The 23165-nt window shown below is 39.1% G+C and overlaps 1 protein-coding gene across 1 annotated transcript in view; it reads left to right on the forward strand.

The window, feature by feature from the left end:
* The first annotated feature begins 9578 nt into the window (after positions 1–9578).
* Positions 9579–23165, forward strand: part of KLHL20 (kelch like family member 20) — a 50300-nt gene continuing 36713 nt past the window's right edge. The window contains exons 1-2 of the mRNA XM_068986310.1: positions 9579–9598; positions 10167–10230. Of these exons, the coding sequence (XP_068842411.1) occupies positions 10208–10230 (23 nt within the window). The 5' untranslated portion in view covers positions 9579–9598; positions 10167–10207. The remainder of the gene's footprint in view (positions 9599–10166; positions 10231–23165) is intronic.

Genomic DNA, 23165 nt, shown 5'->3' on the forward strand with positions numbered 1-23165 from the left:
TACGTGGGAATGAAAAGCTTTGCTGAGAAAATGAACAGTAAAGGATTAGCCTCGTGTAAAGCAAAGTTGGCCCTTCCCCCCAGCTTCTTGGCAATAACCTCCAAACCCTTGGTATGTCCTGCCTGTCTGTTTATCTAGGGACCTTGGACCATGCTACATACTCTGTGCTAATAATGTGCTTTATGGCAGGGCCATGATCCATGCAGTATCAGCTCAGCATCTGGAGTCATCTCTAACATCCCCAGTACAATCAATAAGCCCAGTTTTTTATTGGCATCTCCTACCATCAGTCTGGGCTACGGTGGAGAGCCACTACTGAACTTACTAGTGATTCTGGGTACCCTTCTCTCTAGCACCTTCCTTTTTGGTAAATGGTGTCTCCTCTAGTCTGACCCATGGATATTATTGCCTGGTGAGTCTTCCAGGCTTATGTCCATTTTAGCATGCTTACTTCTTTGAACTTCAAATCCCTTGTTCTACTGTCTTGCATGGTAGTTCAAGCATCTTCATTTAGTATGAGTCATCATACTTTCCATATGTATGAAGCTATTCTGACAGCATGTTTACCCCATTTCCTGAGATCCTTGCCAGGTTGTTAAATCCTGTAACCCAAGAGAGTTGCTTCCAAATTATTAATTAAACTCCCTTAGAAACTCTATATTCTATCCACATTGATCCAGCACTGTCAGAATTCAGTCCCATGTGTACTCACCAAAACATCCTGAACTCCTAGGATATAGTCCCTTTTACTCCATCATCATGTATACCCTCCTGGACTATGCCTTGAGGTATAGACCCTTTCCTTCACTTTCAAGTCCACTACATCCCCAGCCAGGTTAGTTAGTGACTTAATTCTCTTGGCTCAAAGGATTCATGGATCTTTGGGAATTAAATATTTCTAGGTACATGAACCCAGATATCCCCATTCCATGTGTCAATGTCCCACTTTTTCCTAATTAGCGCTATGTCCTTGGCATACTGGGGACTTCCCTGGTGGTCTAGTGGTTGAGAGAGTCTGCCTTGCAATTCAGAGGATGAGGGTTCAATCCCTGGTCAGGGAACTAAAATCCCACTAAGATCCAACATGCTGTGGAGCAACTTAAACCTGCACACCACAACTAGAGCGCCTGCAATTAAGACCCAATGCCCACACCATCTTACCTGTCTCCTGAGAAACCTGTATACGGATCAAGAAGCAACAGTTAGAATCCTGTATGGAACAACTGATTGGTTCAGGATTGAGAAAGGAGTACAACAGGGCTGTCTGCTGTTACCCTGTTTGTTTAACCTATACGCTGAGACATCGTGAGAAATGATAGGCTGGTTGAGTAACAAGCTGGAATCAAGATAGGTGGGAGAAACAACAACCTCAAGTATGCAGATGATACCACTCTAATGGCAGAAGGTGAAGAGGAACTAAAGAACCTTGATGAGAGTGAAGGAGGAGAGTGAGAGTCAACTTAAAACTAAATATTGAAAAAACATCCAGCCCCATTACTTCACGGCAAATAGAAGGGGAAAAGATGGAATTTTTTTCAGATTTCCTTTTCCTGTGCTCTAAAATCACTATGTATTACAGGATTCACTATATGCCAATTTGTCATTCAGTTAGGCCCAATTGTTTTTCAGTATTCAGGTATTGCTTTTTTCTCTTTTGATTAAATTTTATTTAAAAATTATTAAAGATGTTTAAATAAAATGTTTAATTTTATTGATATAAAAAATGTTATAATAAGATAATAAGTAATTTTAAGTAAAAATATAGCTTCCTTAAATGAATTTTTAGTTATTAAGAACATTTAATAAATAAAAATATAAAATTGAATACTTTCAGAGATATCTGACTTCCATCCCTGATTTCTCTGTTCCTTCCTTTCCCCTCTAGCTAACCATTTTTATTCTAAGTTTATCTTTCTATTTAAAAAAATAAGTACATACAGTATTTACATCACACATATTTCTACACCCTTTTAAAATCAAAGTTAACATATTATAAACACTGTTCACTTAGGTTTTATTTCTTAACAATATATCCTAAAGATTGCACTGTGCAAGTATACAGAGATTGTCCTCATTTCTTTTTTTAGCTGAATAATCCTATTATGCGGATATCCTATTGCTTATTCAATCAGTCCCCTATTGAGAACCCTTAGAGTTGTTTCCATTCGTTTTCTTCCAAAAAGAATCCTGCAGTTAATAACCTGGTGTATAATTTTTTTTTCCTTTTTGCAAGTATTTCCTTGGGATAGTGAGATTGCTGGGTCAGACGGTAAATGCAAATATAATTTTGCTAAATATTACCAAAACCCTGCCCAGAGAAGTTCAATCATTTTCCACACACACCAGCAATTAATGAGAATGCCTCCTTCCCCACAGTCATGCCAACAAAACAGATTGTCCAGTTCTGGACTTTTGCCTACTGGTAGTTCTTAGTGTAGCTATAATTTTCAATTTATCATATTGTGAGCAAGACTGAATATATTTGCAAAAGTTTAAGGATCATTTCTATTTCTGTGAACTGCCTGTCCGTATGTTTGCCAGGCTATCTGTATTATTTCTTCTTATTCCATTTTTAGAGCCATAGATGTAGTACATTATGAATCCTATATTGCAAATATGTTTTTCCTAATTGTCATTTTCTTATTTCATTTGTGATATTTTTTCCATGGAAATTTCTTTTGCATTCAAATTTGTCAATCTTTTTGCCTCTAGATTTTGATTTATAGTCAGGGAAGTTTTCCTGCATATTTAATTTAAAAAAATCAATCCTTGTTTTCTTGTACTACTTTTAGACTTTCATTACTTGCATTTAAACTTCTGATACATCTGGTTGTTGTGGGGTAGAAAAACTCAGCTCCTTTATTCCAACTTGTAACAACTCTGAAGGGCCATCCCTGCTTCTGATCTTCCCATAGTGTCTTCATAGGCCCTCATAGAGGTCTTTGTTGAGAATACAGTGGGGTCCAGCTCCTTATGCAGGATACATTCAATGTTACCTTTTTCCATAGTTGCATTGTATCATTTATGAAACAGTACATATATTCCTGACTGATGTGAGATAACAGCTTTATCACATGCTAAATTTTCATGTGTTCTTTGGTTTATTTCTGGATTTTTCTACCCTGCTTTATTGATCTGTCTGTTCATACACCAAAATCACAGTTTAAACTATAGAGGTTTTAGAACATGTTTAACTAATATCTTTTAGGGTGAGCCCTCCCATTTCCTGCTTCCATTTTTAGTCTATTTCTGGATATTTTCATTTGTCTGTTCTTCCATATGAATGTTATAATCAACTTAGCTAACTCTGTCAAAACTCTAATATTTATTAACTTGGATTGCATTAAATTTATAAATGTATTTATGGAGCACCATCATCTCTATAAAGCTGAGTCGTCTTCTCCAGTAACAAGAATGTCTTTCTCCTGCATTACAGATGGATTCTTTACCACTGAGTCACTGGGAAAACCCAGTATCTGAATAGAACTCATCTAAGAGAATTTGGGTATGACCTAAATCAAATCCCTTCTGATTATACAGTGAAAGTGAGAAATCTATTTAAGGGACTAGATCTGATAGAGATTGCCTGATGAACTATGGACTGAGGTTTGTGACATTGTACAGGAGACAGGAATCAAGACCATCCCCATGGAAAAGAAATGCAAAAAAGCAAAATGGCTGTCTGGGGACAAATAGCTGTGAAAAGAAGAGAAGCAAAAAGCAAAGGAGAAGAGGAAAGATATAAGCATCTGAATGCAGAGTTCCAAAGAACAGCAAAAAGAGATAAGAAAGCCTTACTCAGTGATCAATGAAAAAAAAAAATAGAGGAAAACAACAGAATGGGAAAGACTAGAGATCTCTTCAAGAAAATTAGAGATACCAAGGGAACATTTCATGCACAGATAGGCACAATAAAGGACAGAAATGGTATGGACCTAACTGAAGCAGAAGATATTAAGAAGAGGTGGCAAGAATACACAGAAGAACTGTACAAAAAAGATCTTCATGACCCAGATAATCATGATGGTGTGATCACTCACCTAGAGCCAGACATCCTGGAATATGAAGTCAAGTGGGCCTTAGAAAGCATCACTACGAACAAAGCTAGTGGAGGTGATGGAATTCCAGTTGAGCTATTTCAAATCCTAAAAGATGATGCTGTGAAAGTGCTGCATTCAACATGTCAGCAAATTTGGAAAACTCAGCAGTGGCCACAGGACTGGAAAAGGTCAGTTTTCACTCCAATCCCAAAGAAAGGCAGTGTCAAAGACTGCTCAAACTACTGCATAATTGCACTCATCTCACACTCTAGTAAAGTAATGTTCAAAATTCTCCAAGACAGGCTTCAGCAATACATGATCTGTGAACTTCCAGATGTTCAAGCTGGTTTTAGAAAAGGCAGAGGAACCAGAGATCAAATTGCCAACATCCGCTGAATCATGGAAAAAGCAAGAGCGTTCCAGAAAAACATCTATTTCTGCTTGATTGACTATGCCAACGTCTTTGACTGTGTGGATCACAATAAATTGTGGAAAATTCTGAGAGAGATGGGAATACCAGACCACGTGACCTTCCTCTCGAGAAACCTATGTGCAGGTCAGGAAGCAACACTTAGAACTAGACATGAAACAACAGACTAGTTCCAAATAAGAAAAGGAGTACGTCAAGGCTGTATATTGTCACCCTGCTTATTTAACTTCTGTGCAGAGTACATCATGAGAAACGCTGGGCTGGAAGAAGCACAAGCTGGAATCAAGATTGCCAGGAGAAATATCAATAACCTCAGATATGCAGATGACACCACCCTTATGGCAGATAGTGAAGAGGAACTAAAAAGCCTCTTGATGAAAGTGAAAGAGGAGAGTGAAAAAGCTGGCTTAAAGCTCAACATTCAGAAAACAAAGATCATGGCATCTGGTCCCATCACTTCATGGGAAATAGATGGGGAAACAGTAGAAACAGTGTCAGACTTTATTTTTGGGGGCTCCAAAATCACTGCAGATGGTGACTGCAGCCATGAAATTAAAAGATGCTCACTCCTTGGAAGGAAAGTTATGACCAACCTAGATAGCATATTCAAAAGCAGAGACATTACTTTGCCAACAAAAGTTTATCTAGTCAAGGCTATGGTGTTTCTAGTGGTCATGTATGGATGTGAGAGTTGGACTGTGAAGAAAGCTGAGCACCGAAGAATTGATGCGTTTGAACTGTGGTGTTGGAGAAGACTCTTGAGAGTCCCTTGGACTGCAAGGAGATCCAACCAGTCCATTCTGAAGGAGATCAGCCCTGGGATTTCTTTGGAAGGACTGATGTTGAAGCTGAAACTCCAGTACTTTGGCCACCTCACGCGAAGAGTTGACTCATTGGAAAAGACTGATGCTGGGAGGGATTGGGGGCAGGAGGAGAAGGGGACGACAGAGGATGAGATGGCTGGATGGCATCACTGACTCTATGGATGTGAGTCTGAGTGAATTCTGGGAGTTGGTGATGGACAGGGAGGCCTGGCATGCTGCGATTCATGGGGTCGCAAAGAGTCGGACATGACTGAGTGACTGAACTGAACTGAACACCAACCATATAGCAATTCAAAGATCCTAAAAATCCCTAGGGTATCCTATCCCCCCTCTCAAAATTCTTCGCTTTCTGGCTTAGTCTTATTACTTTGCACTCGAAGTCTACCTCAAATTCCCAGATGAGAAGTAAAAACTGAGAGCATCTTAGTGTCTACATTTGATTCCTTTGTAGGTCATTCACACACTCTAGGCCTAATGATTAGCTATGAAAGGCAGCTATTTTGTATTATAGCCATTAATTAATTATATGATTGATTCATACAAAGGAAAAATATCTTTATTAAAGTCCCCAAATTTAAATAAAATCAGCCTTTATTTACTATCAATCATAGAAGAACATTTCTGGAAATATTCGCCCATATTCTTTCCCACATGTGATTGTCCCTGTAGTTAATAATGGAACATCCACATTTTCCTCTTCTAATTTTCAAGGTTTTGAATTTAGGATCAATTGTTAAACCTAAATTGAACTGAAATATCTCCACATATTTTTCCAGATAATTTAAAATAAAATCATAATTTCTTACAATAGCCTAGAAGACAGTATATGATCTTGTTCTTGCCTGTTTCTCTTTGTTGTTGCTGTTCAGTCACCCAGTCATGTCCAACTCTTTGCAACCCCATGAACTGTAGCACCCTAGGCCTCCCTGTTCCTCACCATCTCCCAGAGTTTGCCTAAGTTCATGTTCATTGCATCAGTGATGCCATCCAGCTATCTCATCCTCTGACCCCTCTTCTCCTTCTCCCTGCAGTCTTTCCCAGCATCAGGGACTTTTCCAGTGAGTCGTCTGTTCGCATCAGATGACCAAATACCTATTTCTCTTACCTCATATCTAATATTCGGAGAAGGTGATGGCACCCCACTCCAGTACTCTTGCGTGGAAAACCCCATGGACGGAGGAGCCTGGTAGGCTGCAGTCCATGGGATCACAAAGAGTCAGACATGACTGAGCGACTTCACTTTCACTTTTCACTTTCATGCATTGGAGAAGGAAATGGCAACCCACTCCAGTATTCTTGCCTGGAGAATCCCAGGGACGGGGGAGCCTGGTGGGCTGCCGTCTAGGGGGTCGCACAGAGTTGGACACAACTGAAGCAACTTAGCAGCAGCACCATGTCTAATATTATTTCTAGTCAAACTGGCCTTTTCTATGTTCATTAAACAGGAAGAGCTCATTTATGCTTCAGGTCCTTTCCCTTTGCTATTCACTCTACTTGAAACACTCTTCTCCCAGCTTTCCACCTGGATGCTTCTCCCTAACCTTTCAGATCTCAACCTACCTCTTCAGAGAGTGCTTCCCTGACCATGTTATTTAAAGTAGTCTCAAAATACTCACTCTCCATACCAGCACCTGTTTGGCTCCTTCCTAGATAGCATTTGCCAGTGGCTGAAATTATTTTACTTACTTATTTACTTGATTATTGTCTATATCCTTTTACACACATTAGTATGCTTCTGGCTGCTAGTAATAGAAACCCCCATTTAAAAATATATTTATTATCTCATATAACTACAGTCCAGCAACAAGAAAGTCTGTGGGCAAGGGAGAATGAGTAGTTTAAAAATTATATTGAAGGACCCAAATTCTTTTAGTCTCTCTGTTCTATCTCCCTTACTGTCTAGCTTCTTTCTCCTCTGCCTTACCTCATGGTTACAAAATGGTTTTGGTGCTTCCAGGTGTCTCATCCAGGCATAACAGTGGCCAAAGGGAAAAGATGCTATCTCTTCCTGTATCTCTTCTAAAAATGCTAGGGAATCTTATCCCACAGTCCCCATTAGATTTCTTCTGATTTCTTATTAGTCTGTATTGTTCATTTGTGTGGAGATGGTTTAGACCAAATACTCACAATGAAAAACATGTTGGAAAATCAACTATCATAAATGTTGTGGTCCATGCACAGATTGGAAAAGAATTTCCAAACACGAAGCAGAAGGAAAGGAGAATAGAGTTTATTAGAGTGGGGGACGAGGAGGGCACTGCCAGTACAATGGGCCAGCTTCCTGAGAGTCAGGGAGAGCTGACTCTGTTTTTGGTCTGTTTTTATAGTCAGGGGACAAGGAACAGGGTAGGGGTCTTGTGAGTCATTTGCTGATTGAATGAGGTATGTATACATTCCCTATACAGGCCTGGGAGAAGAGTAAAACAAATACTTTTCCTTACATGGGGTAAGAGGGGGACAGGCCATGCTACTCAAGAGGGCTCAAAAATTCCACAACAGTTGCAACATGGTGGGAAGGGTGATAAGGGTCTGGTTTTTTCTGCTCCTACATTCCAACACCTTTCTTGTTCATCTTGTTCTTTTGTCCTCAGGGCACCACAATAACCACATAAATGAGCACTAGAACTTTAGGATGTTGTCTATCTTGTTCACGACCATTTCCAAAGCCTAGCATAGTACTTGACATGCAATAAGTGCTCAATTAATGAGTCCATTTAAGGGAAGAGGAGAGAAAACTGACATTTGTTGAGTGCCTACTAAGTGCCAGACACAGAACATGAGCTTCATTATAAGTTACCCCTCTCAAAAATTGTGTAAAAAAGGGTATTGTTTCTCTTTGACACAAAAGAAACTAATACTTAAGAGATTACGAAACTTGACTAAGACCACCGATCTAGTGAGTCGCAGGGCTAGGATTTGAAACTATGGGTGTCTGGATCTAAAGACCATGCGTCTCCCACTACAAGCTAATTAACAAAAGATATTCTTTCCCTTTCAGAAACAACTGCAAAAATCTGTGTAGATTCCATTATGAAGAACAGCTAAAGAAAATGTGGTTAAGTTCATGCTTAGCCTACAATAGTTATCAGGAAACCAGCAGCAGCCTTTCATTAATATTACTGACATTGTATCCTCCACCCTATCACTTGTTTTCTAAACATAGTGAAAATTAGGTGGCTATGTGCTGTGGGAAATTCAGTCAAATTGAAAAAAAAAATTTTATTTTCCTCCCTAATGCTAAAGTGAATTCAGAGCAGTGTTTGGTGAAGTGTTTGTTATAGAATACTAAGTGAAAGGGCAATCTGACATAACCTTAAAATCCTGAATAAAACCCTGGTGTCTTGAAAGCTAACCTGGGAAATCTGGAAAATCAGGTCTATTTCTGATTTGTCTGAGGATCCTCAGCAGCTTGCACACAGGAGTGGCCTCATAGATATATGTCAAGCACATGTAGACGTGTCAATCATTCAACCCACAATTAGGGAAAAAATCGTGCCAACAGAAGACGTACCAGCTACAAATAAATCATTCCTGGCTTTCTGTTACTCCTCCCATCTTCCTATTGACTTCTGCTGAGGAAAACAAAGGAGAAAGGAGAAGCCTTCAGTAGTCAAATACTGCCAGTTCAGCAATGAATTCGCACATCCTCGGGATACAAGGAACTGCGTACAAGGACAGGCAGTCTGAGGGGACCCAAGCCCCCAACAAAGAGCGCAGCTACTTCCTGACTTGGACCGGAACCGCTTGGTAAAGTATGTGGGTTCCAGAGGGAACGATTTAGGAACAGGACTACTTCCTGCGGCTGAAGTGGGGCGAGGGGTGGGGAGGAAATAGCTGGAGGAGCGGTATCCTCCTTGCTCTAGCTGAGGCAGAGAAGGAGCCAGAGAGGAGGCGGCGGGCGGAGGAGGCAGAGGAGGCTAAGGCAGAGAAGAAAGTGTCGGAGCCGGTAGGTTAGCAGTCTTAGAGCAGAGGACAGTGGACAGCGCCCAGGACTCGCTTTGCAAATCTGTGGTCCCAAGTTGCGGGGCTGCCCATTGGGTAGGGGCCGTGCTTCGCCCGCCACCTGTCAGTGGGCACCGAGAAGGGACTGTTGGGGCACTGGGGCTGGGCCTTGCGGGGCACCAGACGGCGTTCAAGCGGGCTGCAGCCCTGCCCCGGAGCCACGGAAGGTGCTGGGCTGTTCTGCCTGAGGGCGTGAGGTTCCGCACCCTGGACAGCTTCCCTAGACAGAGGTTGGAATCTGGGAGGAAGGAAGTGGATACTGTGCGTCCCACCTAACCTGGGGACCAGCGAGATCTTGCCAGGTGGGTGGTGGACATCGTTTCGGAAACTGAGGGAAGGGCTGGTAAAGATAATGTTAGTATTGGAGCCATAGTTTCTCTGCTCTGTTCTGTCTGGGCTGTCGGAAACGGAGTTGTTTATTTTTAAAGGCAAGTACCTGCTCCTTCTATCGCTTCGGGACAAGTCACCAGCTTTCAGATCCGTTGTTAAGCCAGCGTGTTCCCTACCCGATCCATCATGCTAGTATTGCTGTGGGTATCTGGTGAATACTCTGTAGGGAATCGTTGATAGTGCGGTCAGAGTTAAATGTCTCCGGAATACTTTTCGGAGAGAGACAAGAGTAGTCTAGCAATTGGGACTGTTTGGCGCACTTTCCCTCAACTTTACGTATAATCGTTTTAGCATTCACAGTAAAGATGGTCATCTTAAAGGAACTAGGTAAGGGTTATGAGTGTGCATCTGCAAAAGGCCTGTCATGTAATATAATAGGATATAAAATCCTTTATCACTGAACGAAATCATTGTATAGAGATTGTTACTGGAAAGATCAGAAATAGTTTTTATTAAGTTACTGCTTTTCTGTTGTCTTAGGTTCGGCTTTAGAGTGTGGTGAAGGGTACTTTTCATGGTGCATGGAAGGAAAGCCAATGCGCAGGTAGGCATTTAGGAAGAAATCCTTCAGTTTCACTAAGTGAAATTCACATAATAATCCAGGGTTTCATTTTTAAAAAAATTTAAAGCTTTTCAAATCTTACCAAATTCTGCTTAGAACTAATGATTCTTGTTCTAAAATAAATCAAAAGTAATGTCAGAAATTAATAGTTTTTAAATAGAGTAAAATATAAAAGTTAAATTTCTAAAGAGTGCTAGGAGGTTTATGTAGTTAACATTTCAACTTTCCTTTTTACATGGTAATTCTTTGTGGTAATCATTAAATGTACTATAATACTATATGAGTTGATTATGGTCTTCAATTCCCATAGAATGTAGAGGTTTCTTTTGCCATATAAGACTAATGATTACTTATAATACACTGTATTGAATGTGTAATTATGGTTTTGGTTATTTTATTGATGTCCAATCTACATTTGTTCTATTAATTAAAATAGCTGCATTGCAGGGAAGATTGAGGACTAAAAAAGGTATTGGACGTAATAACTTAGTCCATAGAAAAATAGAACAATGTATGGGAAAATATAGACAATTTTAGGCCTTCCTAACCCTAGAATTTAGTAATGCTTTTTCTCAATCTGATCTAACAAATAGGACTCAAATCCTTATTGAAAATCACCCCAGTTCTAGTCCTTCATTTTTAAAACTCATTTTACACGTATTTAACTGTATTTAATCTTTTTTGTTTAACATCAAAGATAAATATATCTAGCAGACCCTTATAAGAGAAGAAACATGTTATGAAAGGAGTATGACTTAGAACCAGGAGGAAGAACTAGAATATAAGTATTTTTTCCAAATCTGTTAATGGTTTATTGATTCACCTTGACCTAGTCACCTTCGTTGTGTCACTTTTGCTAGAAGTCACCTTCGCTAGAAGTCACCCCAGTTTATTTCTCTAATGTACCTGACCAGGATATTGGGAATTAATGAATGCTTGCAAATGATTTGAGATCTCCAGATGTAAAGATGCTATGGATATAAAATCATAGTACACTTAATCTTATTTGTATCTTACTCTAAAGTAGAAATAATATTTGACTGCAAGTACATGAAGACATTAACAACATGTATATTAAATGCTTCGTCACTTCAGCTTCTAACATGGTTGCAAATACCACTGATGGATGGCTTCTCGTCCTCAGCTGCCATAAATGTCATATGTAATTATTAATATAGGAACTTATTTTTTTTAAAAAGAGAAGGCAGCATGGGGATGTTTTTAGTTTTTCTGTAATTCCTGTATAAAATATTTACTTAATCACTCATACCTACTCTTTTTTCTGTCTTGCTTTATTATGAAATATTGCCAGTTGTTTAAAATCATGTTGGAGAATTCTGGTGTCATTAATTGTTAAGTTACTGTTCTTTTTTCATCACCATCACTTGGCCAGAGCCTCGCCTATCATTGCTCCCAGGTTTTACTTTTACCTGCTACCTGCATTAAGTCGTGGTCACACTTCCCTACCCTTTCCTTACTGGGCTGTGATTCTTGCTGCCAGCGACCCAGACAGCAGTCTCTGAAAAGTAAGGTTGGGTTTATGCTTACAAGCTATTGGAGAAGCTTTGAATGAGAAATAACTCTTTATATTGAATAAATGTTCATTCTCTCTGCTACAGTGGAAGCTCTTTGAGTCTCATATGTCTTCTGTATCTTTGTATCCCTGGCACCTGGTGATCACTGAATAATTGTTTGAATGACTGAATAGCTGAAGTACCTACAGACTGTTCCCATGAGCAGAGAAAAAGCTACGAACAGGAAAAGGTTGCAAAAACATTGTTAGGGTATTCTGATGCTTAATCATAAAGTTTTATGAAACCAATTAGCATTTTGTCAGCAAAACTTCATTGCATTCATTTATTTAACTAGCTATTATGTGCAAATGTTACAGAATTTCCAAGATAAAATAGGATATTCAGTGAAACTTAAGTCTCCCAGTGCTGACTGTAGCTCCCAATTTTCCTCTCCAAAGGAACCACTTGAAAGCAATTTCTTATGTATTCTTTCACAGTATTGTAATGCATATATAGAATATCTCCTCTTTTTCAAAAACACTGATATTTGCAATTATTCACATTTTTCCCTATTCTTTTTTTCACTTCGCATATTATCTTGTTCAGTTCAGTCACTCAGTCATGTCCGACTCTTTGCAACCCCATGAACCACAGCATGCCAGGCCTCCCTGTCCATCACCAACTCCCAGAATCTACCCAAACCCATGTCCATTGAGCCGGTGATGCCATCCAACCATCTTATCCTATGTCGTCCCCTTCTCCTCCTGCCCTCAATCTTTCCCAGCATCAGGGTCTTTTCAAATGAGTCAGCTCTTTGCATCAGGTGGCTAAAGTATTGGAGTTTCAGCTTCAACATCAGTCCTTCCAATGAACACCCAGGACTGATCTCCTTTAGGATGGACTGGTTGGATCTCCTTGCAGTCCAAGGGACTCTCAAGAGTCTTCTCCAACACCACAGTTCAAAAGCATCAATTCTTCGGCGCTCAGCTTTCTTTATAGTCCAACCCTCACATCCATACATGACTACTGGAAAAACCATAGCCTTGACTAGATGGACCTTAGTCGGCAAAGTAATGTCTCTGCTTTTTAATATGCTGTCTAGGTTGGTCATAACTTTCCTTCCAAGGAGTAAGTGTCTTTTAATATGGCTGCAGTCACCATCTGCAGGGATTTTGGAGCCCAGAAAAATAAAATCAGCCAGTGTTTCCACTGTTTCCCCATCTATTTCCCATGAAGTGATGGGACCGGATGCCATGATCTTCGTTTTCTGAATGTTGAGCTTTAAGCCAACTTTTTCACCTCCTCTTTCACTTTCATCAGAGGCTCTTTAGTTCTTCTTCACTTTCTGCCATAAGGGTGGTGTCATCTGCATATCTGAGGTTATTGATATTTCTCCTTGCAATCTTGATTACAGCTTGTGCTTCTTCCAGCCCAGCGTTTTTCATGATGTACTCTGCATAGAAGTTAACTCAACAGTAAATTATGACAAATACACTTAGACCCACCTGTTACTTGTAGGTACTGTTAACTAGTCCCTTCGAGAGACATTTATTTTATGGTTTGCTGTTACAACCAGTTCTTCTATGAATATCCTTGTATGTGGTTTTTGACCAATTGTGTAAGTATAAAATAAATTCTTAGATATAAAATTCCCCAAAGAGTATGTGCATTTTAAAACTTTGAATTACAAATTCCCATCCTTAGAGATTATACCTGTCTGTAGTCTCACCAACAGTGTGACTGGTTCCCAAGATATTATTTTTTAATCATTGGTATAATTTAGAGACACTAAAATATTTTGCAGTGTAATTCTTCCATCTTAAATATAGGAAACTGGACCCGATTTTATTATGAATTGGTTTATTCACTCATCAAACATTTATATCGTACTTGTTTTATATTTGTATACTGTATATATACAGGTAGAGTGATGGAAAGACGTAACAGATACTATAATGCATCATGAAGGATTTTAATAGAGATGTACACGTCTGCTTTGTAGAGATGAAGAAAGCTTCACAGAGGTGGTGATATTTGAGCTGGATCTTCTAGAAAGGATAAGAATTTGTATTAAAATAAAGAATATACTTGAAAAGATAAGAATTAAAGAAGGGAGATAGTGAAATATGCCATAAACAGAAAGAACGGCTGTTCTGCCCAAAAAACGAAAAGACTCCAAGATCTGAAAGTGTATGACATGTATAGAATGGTAAGTATATCTGGAGTGTAGAGTATAGGAGGGAGGAAGAAGGGAAAGGAAGGTAGGGGAAAGAGCCTGAAAAGTGAGGCTACAACCACTAGAAAGAGTCTATACCCTTTAGGTATTTAAGAACCAATGGATGTTGTTATACAATTGAGATTTGTTCTTTGGGTTGATATTTAAGAAGATAGGATGTGGACTAGAAAGAAGGAAGAAAGGATAGTAAAAAGTACTAATTTAAAGGAGTTTGTGGGGAATTCTCTTGTGGTCCAGAAGTTAGGGCTCTGCGCTTTCTCTGCTGAGGGCCTGGGTTTGATCCCTGCTTGGGGAGCTAATCCCACAAGCTGTGCAGCAATGAAGAAAAAAGCTGTGGCAGTTAAAGCCGATGAGAGCCTGAAGTAGATCTGTGGCAGTAGGATTGAGAGAAGAGTTTGGAATTGAGAGTTTGTTTAATAGTGAAATCAAGAGGGTTTGGTGGATACAGAGTGAGGAAGAGGTAATGGTACAAGCACCTCCAAAGATCTCAGGTTAGTGCCGCCATAATGAAATGAAAGTACAGGAAGAGGACAGGTTTCACCAAGCCAAGAACAGATTCTCTCTTACGTTCTTTAGATTATTATGTCTAGGAAACAGCCAGGCAGAGATAGCCAGCGTATAATTGGAATATGGGTCTATAGCAGAAGAATGGTTTGAAAATTGTGAATCACTAGTATGCAGAAGATTCTTGAAGTTGTATGTGTGAATGAGAGTAGAGCAGAAAAGGAGGATGCCAAAAACAGAATCCTAGGGAGTACCAGGGGTGTTTCAGGTGGGGCCTAAGATGAAAACCCAGTGAAGGTTCCTAAGTGGGTAAGAAGGTTTAGATTCTTTGGGTCTTATTTTATTTAATTGTATCTAGAGTTTTTACTGACAGTGTTCACTCATGGTGAACATCAGATGGGCTCCTTGAGTTCAACATCAAAAGGCAAATCCCGTTCAGATCTCATGTCTTTAGAATTACTGATTTATTCTAGTCAGTCTAAAATGTATGCCTCAAAATAAATTATAAGATACACCAGCTTGATTTGGCTCTTTCTTGATGTGGCATGCCCTGTAGGTTGGCTTGCTCAATACATCTCCCTTTCCTCCTTCTTCTATTTAGACACAAGAAAAATAAAGTTATACTTTATATCTTTAATATTATTTTCATTTGGGGATGGCTTATGTAACACGTATGGGACTTCTCTGTTGGCTCACTGATAAAGTAACCACTGCCAATGCAGAAGACACAGGTTCAGTCCCTGGATTGGGAAGATCCGCTGGAGAAGGAAATTCCAGCCCATGTCAGTATTCTTGCCTAGAAAATCACATGGACAGAAGAACCCGGCAGGCTATAGTCCATGGGGTTGCAAAAGAGTTGGACACGACTTAGCAACTAAATAAGAAAAACTTTTAACACAGTGCTGCCATTGAGATGTCAGTGGAAGTTGCTGAGAGGTATCCTAGGAAGATTTGTTTTTCTGACATAAAAGGAGAAACCAGCTTGTTTGCATGACCTTCCTCCATCTTGCCTTGATTGCTGGGCCAAGGCACCTAGTGTTGACCCTTGTTTCATCCAGTAAACAGTGATGAGATGTCTTAGAATTGAAGTATTCATGACCTATTTTCAGATTAAGGAATTAACAGCCTGGCTTTCTGGTATGGAATCAGGTCTGGAATGTAGTGCCTAGTGGATGCTCTTCTAATAAGCAACACTGGAGTCTTGAGATGTTATTTCTGTTTTAAGGATTTGTATGCACAAATCTCTAGCTCTCCCTATCCAGGCGTGCTTAGTACTTTATATGAAGGTCACCTCAGCTGAATCTTTTAAGAGCAGTGTTAGTCACTCAGTTGAGTCCAACTCTCTGCAACCCCCATTGTAGCCCACCAGGTTCCTCTGTCCATAGAATTCTCCAGGCAAGAATACTGGAGTGAGTTGCCATTCCCTTCTCCAGAGGATCTTCCTGACCCAGGGATCGAACCTGAGTCTCCTGCATTGCAAGCAAATTCTTTACCATTTGAGTCACTGGGGAGGCCCCAAGAAAGTTAATCTGTGTCCAAATTAAGACAAATTTTTGAAGTATAAAAGGAGAGATGGTTGTTTAGTAGATAGAGAGCACAATTCCAAGCTAAAGAAAGAGAAAATGACTCTTTCCTCAATTAAGACTTACTTTTGAGGTAGATCTGAGGAAGTGCCATGATAGCTTTGCAATTTAAGTTGACTCACACGTTTTGGGTATGTGGAAAGGCTTTTTTTGAATGTACTTTTTGTTTAGTCTCTCAGTCATGTCCAACTCTGGCCCTGTGGACTATAGCCCACCAGGCTTCTCTGCCTATGGAATTTTCCAGGGAAGAATACTGGAGCAGGTTGCCATTTCCTTCCTCCTCCAGGTTATCTTCCCTTCCAGGGATTGAACCTATGTCTCTTGTGTCTCCTACATTGGCAGGCAGATTCTTTACCACTAGTGCTACCTGGGAAGTGGTATAGAGAGGTACTAAAACTGTAATATTCCCTTAGTAAAAATGAAGAATATTTAAAATATTTTACTTGTTTGGTTTATGTTTTCTACATGCACATTACTTGATTCTTCTATCATTTAAGGAGATTTTTATATTCATGGGAATGACCCATCCATTTACCTAGCCTGCATTTCCTTAACCTCCTAAAAAGTCATGAGAATTTCACCTTCATTCACTTCAAAAATTCATTCCTACCTTCACTCAGAAAGGCTCTCTCTGAAATCGTTAAGTCATAATAACTTGTTTTCTGACTGTAACCTCTTGAATGCTCACTCCATCTGTTCTTTGACCTAGTCATAATCAACATGGCTTTTGTCTCTTGTGTTTTTACACAGTTTACTCCTACAACCACTTCAACCATTTTCTGGCCGCTACTCACTCAACTCTTGAGTATGTCCCTGGCATTTCTCAATTCTAGATTAATGCAGGCATTTATATTCTCTAATTTGGGCTATAGATTATTGCTAGATAAAACCAGTCACAGGGAATTCATGCTACTGTAGTCAGAGTCTTTAATATCATTGAGCCAACAGTGTTATCCAAAATCAATGCTTACTCATTCCCCACAGTAGCTATTTCACATCCTCACCCATTCTTCTCATGACCCTCTTAGCACTCCTTTCAGTAGCAGCAAGTGATCTGTTCCCCCAACTCCTACTTCACAAAAAAAGATAGAGGCCATCAGGTATGAACTTCCTCCAGCTTCTGACACATCCTTAGCCAGAAATATCTATCCATTTCCACACTGTGTTTCCTCCCACTCCTTTCCCCTGATCGCTTATGGGGAGCCCTTCATTCTTTTATCTATGATCCATCCTTCTGTATTTTTTTATATTCCACTGTTCAAGAATTTTGCTCCATCATTTATTCTCTCCCTCTTTACATATATTTTAAAACTTCACCCTCCTGCTTCATTGCTTCAATATATAATCGTTTTCCTGCTATTACTCTCTTAAAGTAGATGTAGAACTTTATGTCTCTTTTCACAGCCAAGCTTCTTTCTAGAAATACTGCATACTCATTGTTGCTTTCTTTGCCTTCATTGAGAACTGCCATCAAATACATCAGATTTTTACTGAATGTTTAGGAATAATGAAAGAAGCCATAAAAGTTCTTAGCCATTCAACATTTTTTCACTGGCTGTTTCTGTCCTTAAATCACAACCTGCCACCGTTTTTAACCAGTCTTCATTTCTTTTGCTTTCTGGGTTTTTTTTTTTTAATTAATTAATTTGTTTTAGTTGGGGGCTAATTACTTAACAATATTGTAGTGGTTTTTGCCATACATTGATATGAATCAGCCATGGGTGTACATGTGTTCCCCATCCTGAACCACCCCCCTCCCTCCGCATCCCATCCCTCAGGGTCATCCCAATGCACCGGCCCTGAGCACCCTGTCTCATGCATTGAACCTGGACTGGCGATCTGTTTCACATAAGATAATATACATGTTCCAATGTTTTTCTCCCAAATCATCCAACTCTCACCTTCTCCCATAGAGTCCAAAAGTCTGTTCTTTACATCTGTGTCTCTTTTGCTGTCTCACATATAGGGTCATTGTTACCATCTTTCTAAATTCCATGTATATGTGTTAATATACTATATTGGTGTTTTTCTTTCTGGCTTACTTCACTCTGTATAATAGACTCCAGTTTCATCCACCGCATTAGAACTGATTCAAATGCATTCTTTTTAATAGCTGAGTAATATTCCATTGTGTATATGTACCACAGCTTTCTTATCCATTCATCTGCCAATGGACATCTAGGTTGCTTCCATGTCCTGGCTATTGTAAACAGTGCCATGATGAACATTGGGGTACACGTTTCATTCTGGTTTCCTTGGTGTGTATGCCCAGCAGTGGGATTGCTAGGTCGTATGGCAGTTCTTTCTGTTTTAATTCTCTCTTTCTCCCCTTAAAACTTTCTCCCTTTGAAATTACCATTACTTTATTATACTGAGTAGCTTGGGTCTCTCTGTTCCAATCTTGATATCTCTAGTGCTCTGTGCTCAGTCACTTCAGTCATGTCTGACTCTTTGTGACTCCACGGTCTGTAGCCTTCCAGGCTCCTCCGTCCATGGGATTTTCCTGGCAAGAATAAAAACAGAGACTAAAAAACAAAGTCCTCATATGCTTTTTAGATAGTTCATGTAAGTGCATGGCATAACTTCATGTAAGACAGAGAGTGGTGGGGACTGTGTGAACTAATATTCCGAGCCCTCCTAATGATATTTAAATTCAATTTAAATTTCAAAACGTAAGAAACCAAAAAGTACTGCAAATGAAGGACATCTAATAATCATCCCAAGGGCTGTCACCTTGCATTTTATAATTAAAAGGCTTAAACAGATATTTCTTTAAAAACACCATCTGTCTCTGAAGTAAATGTTGCCCATTCCCACAGAATGTGAAAGAATAATTTTTAAAAAATTAATAACAGCTTTTTTGTTCCCATTATATAGAGAAATTCAAGTGTAGGAATCATTTCTTAAAATTACTTCATATATAATGTCTGATGCCTGTTTACAGAATTTTTTAGATTTACTGACATTTTGGTACATCCAAATCCTTATTGTTTTATTTTATATGTTTGACAGTGACTTTGTTGTTACATTTTTTTCTCTTTATAGCTGCATTTTGAATCATTACTTTTTTCACATTGTTTTTTCCTTTCATCTTAGGTCAACATTCTTTTTGTAAAAACTGACAGCTTCCACTGAGAAATTTTATTTATTAGTCAAATTCATTAGTCAGTAATTAATTAAACTTTAATTTGTGTTAAAATAACCACTTGGCTAAATGCAGACTGTGGAACCATACCCTCAGAGATTTTGATTCTCTATCCCCTCTTAAGAATCTGTGTTTTTACCAAGCACCCTCACATAGCTGGTATTAGAGAAATAGTATTTTAAAATTGAGTGTAACAGCCCAATAGGAATTGGGCTAGCCACTGTGAAGAAAGAGTATCTAGTCTTCTTCCAACATTTTACTTCATTTGAAAGAAAAGATACAAATTCAAACCATACTTCTAAATTTACCAATACCATTTTTAGAAAATTGGATAATAATGGAGCAAGAGTCTCTATAATATACAGAATTAGTTGGCCAGTCAAAGCAAGGGTTATTTTCTATATTCAAGTTGGTTAGTAAATTTAGATATGTGGCTAATTTCACATATTAACTACTTGTTTTTGGTATCAGAAAGTTTGGGGTTGGAATTAACAGTTTCTTGACTCAAACTGGCTTGATCAATATAGCAGTCTTTTATTTACATAACAAGAAGGCCAGAAGTAAGGTGGGCTCCAGGGTTGTTCAATGCATGAGTTGATAGTACCATCCTAGACCCAAGTTTTCTCTGTGTCTCCAGTGTAACCTCTTCAATATTAGCTTCATCCTAACCTAAAATTGCAAGAGAATTCAGGCTTCATCCTTATAGCTGGGTACATGATCAGCTTCCCTTGAAGTACATGGCTGGTAAAGAACAAACTAAGGTTATGTTAAAGTTTGAGAGAGTTGATGGTAAATATTCCATTTACAGACTTTATCTTGAAGTTCTGCTTTTCAGAAGTGTTTAGTGAATACAAAGTCTGCTAAACTTATTGGCACATTTTATACCCTTTTGGTTTTAGAAAGACTAACTCTTCCCTAGAATTGGCAGTCCTTTTGTGGGAGAAGGCAAAAGCTCTGTTTGGTCTCCATAGTTTGTTAACTGTGGATAAAATCCAGAAAAATCCTTCCACCTAGCTTCTTCAACCTTACGACACATGTAGATTAGTCTTGCAAATTAAGTTAATAAAAATACTATTTGAGTTCAGTTTCTTTATTTAATATATTATACATATATTTACTGTAATATCCTTCATTCACTATTGGGATAGAAATCCACAGATTGAGAAATTAAATAGTTTGAGATCCTCTGGTTTCTCTAGATGAATTTTCACTTGGACAGTCAGGCTTGCTCCCCCACACCTTTAATTAAAAGCTTTCCTAATTAGAAAAAAAAGATACATATGAATTTACTTATAAAACAGAAACTGACTCACAGATATAGAAAACAAATTTATGGTTACCAAAGAGGATAACCGGGGGCAGGGGGTTGGGGGAGAGGTACAAATTAGAAGTTTAGAAGATAAACATATACACTTAATTGTATTTAAAATAAGCACCAAGGACCTACTGTATAGCACATGGAAATATATTCACTATCTTGTAATAAACTATAATGGAAAATAATCTTAAAAAGAACATATAAGTATGTAAATCTGCAAATACATATGCATGAGTGTGTATGTAGAGTGTGTGTACAACTGAATCACCTTGCTATGTGTGTGTTAGTCACTCAGTCCTCTATGACTCTCTGCGAGCCCATGGACTGTAGCCACCAGGCTCCTCTGTCCATATTATTCAAGTCAAGAATACTGGAGTGGGTTGCCATTTCCTTCTCCAGGGGATCTTCCCTACCCAGGGATTGAATCCTGGTCTCCTGTCTGAGCCACCAGGGAAGCCCACTTTTCTCTATACCTGAAACTAACACAACATTGTAAATTAACTATACTTAAATTTTTAAAAAAAGCTTTCCAAGGGCACTTTTCTCTTTGGGGGAGCAGTTCACACTTCAGTTTATCACCCACCCCTCAAATCATTAGAATACTTAATCCATCAGAATCCAAACAAAGGTATGAATATAGATGTGACAAGGTGTGAATGCAATCTATATTTCTAGGATGCTTATTATAAATTCCCTTCAAAGTTGCCCAGAAAAATGTACTGGTATGTATGGTGAGTGTTGAGGGTGGGGAGCATTTTTGCCAGTAGAACTTTTTGGAGGTGATGAGAATGATGCAGGATGCGGGCTGAGCAGTTGTTGTTTTTTTTTTAAGTAAACATTTACAAAAACAAATAGCAGAACCACAGAAGAAATAACAATGTATAGAATTAATTATAACTTATAGAATTAAATATAACTTCTCAGAAGATTTACAGTGAGGTGCCTCTTACAGTCTTTGATCCCTGTTCTTGCTCCTAAAAGAGCAGTGTACTCTAGCATGTGGATGCTTCATGTGGCAGCATGCTTGCTTTTTCTCCCCTCTAAGAACAACAGTCATGCAAACCAGATTGCCAAGATCATTTCCATTTCAAATGCTCCATCCAATTGACCAAAACTGTTCAGGATAAAGCACTGACTTTGGAGTCAGTGAAAGTAAAAGTCACTCAATCGTGTCCGACTCTTTGTGACCCCATGGACTATGCAGTCCATGGAATTCTGTAGGCCAGGATACTGGAGTGGGTAGCCTTTCCCTTCTCCAGGGGATCTTCCCAACCCAGGGATCAAACCCAGGTCTCCCGCATTGCAGGCACATTCTTTACCACCTGAGCCACAAGGGAAGCCCTTGGAGTCAGAGTACCTAGTACCTATTAATACATTTAGACAAATTCCAACACTGTCACTTTCCTTGTGAAGTAAGTGTAATTATTCCCACATTACAAATGATGAACTTGAGGATCAGAGAAGTTAAACCATTTGCCCAAGATTATACCTTGTAAATGATGGAACTAACATTTGAGTCTATGTTTGCCTGGCTACAGACTAGGCATTCTTTCAAGAGAACTAGACAAGAAAGTTTGGAGGGTATAGGAAGAAAAGTTTAATTCATTTGACAACTATTTAATGAGCACTAAATCCAGGTGTTGAGGTATAGCATTGAGCAAAACAGAACGAAGACTTTGTTTTCATGGAGCTTATGCTCTGTTTGGGAGAGAAAGCCAATACATTTTATCAGGAAATAATTATTAAAGAAGAAAAATTGAGCACAGTAAAGGGTACAGGATAGTATAAGTAAGAGATGCTTTCTCATGTAAGGTGGTCTGATAAGTTGACATGTGAACAGAGATCTGAAAGAAATGAGGGAATGAGTTCTGCAGATATTTGGGGAGGAACCTTTCAGAAAGAAGGATTAAGGCTCTGAAGCAAGAAAGGCCTTGGCATGTCCCATAAGCAGCAAGGAAGTCTGTGTGACTAGAGAACCATGAGCAAGGGAAGAGTGGAAGATGAATTCAGAGAGTTAGCTTGGGGAGGACTCATATAGAAGTTCGTAAGCTCTACAGGCTTTGTTTTTTACTCTGAGTGTTTAAAAGATTTTGAGCAGAGAAATGGTACAATATGAATTTTCTAAAGGATCGTTTTGGTTGTTTAGAAAAGGAGACTATAAATCAGCAAAGGTGAAAGCAGGCAGATTACTTAGGCAGCTGTTATCATATAAAGAAGAGTGAAGATAGCCTGAATTAGGGCGTGTGTTCAGTTGCTCTTTTGTGTCCGGCTTTTTGCAACCCCATGGACTGTAGCCCACTAGGCTCCTCTGTCTATGGGATTTCCCAGGCAAGAATACTAGAGTATGTTGCTGTTTCCTTCTCCAGAGGATCTTCCCAACCCAGGGATTAGGAATTAGAATGAGACTAGTGGAAAATGAAGAGAAATAGTTGGATTCTAGGAATTTGGGTGTCAGAATTGGCTGATGGCTTGCTTGCATTTGAAGGTATGTGGAAGGAAAAGGGCTCCAAAATGTTTGACCTGAGCAACTAGAACAATGAAATTATCTTTAATTGATCTGGGAAGACTAGAAGGGAGACTTGTACTTGGGTGAAAGTAGTCAAGGAGTCAAGGAATC

The sequence above is a fragment of the Capricornis sumatraensis genome, chromosome 14 (genome assembly GCF_032405125.1).
Source record: "Capricornis sumatraensis isolate serow.1 chromosome 14, serow.2, whole genome shotgun sequence".
Taxonomy (NCBI): domain Eukaryota; kingdom Metazoa; phylum Chordata; class Mammalia; order Artiodactyla; family Bovidae; genus Capricornis; species Capricornis sumatraensis.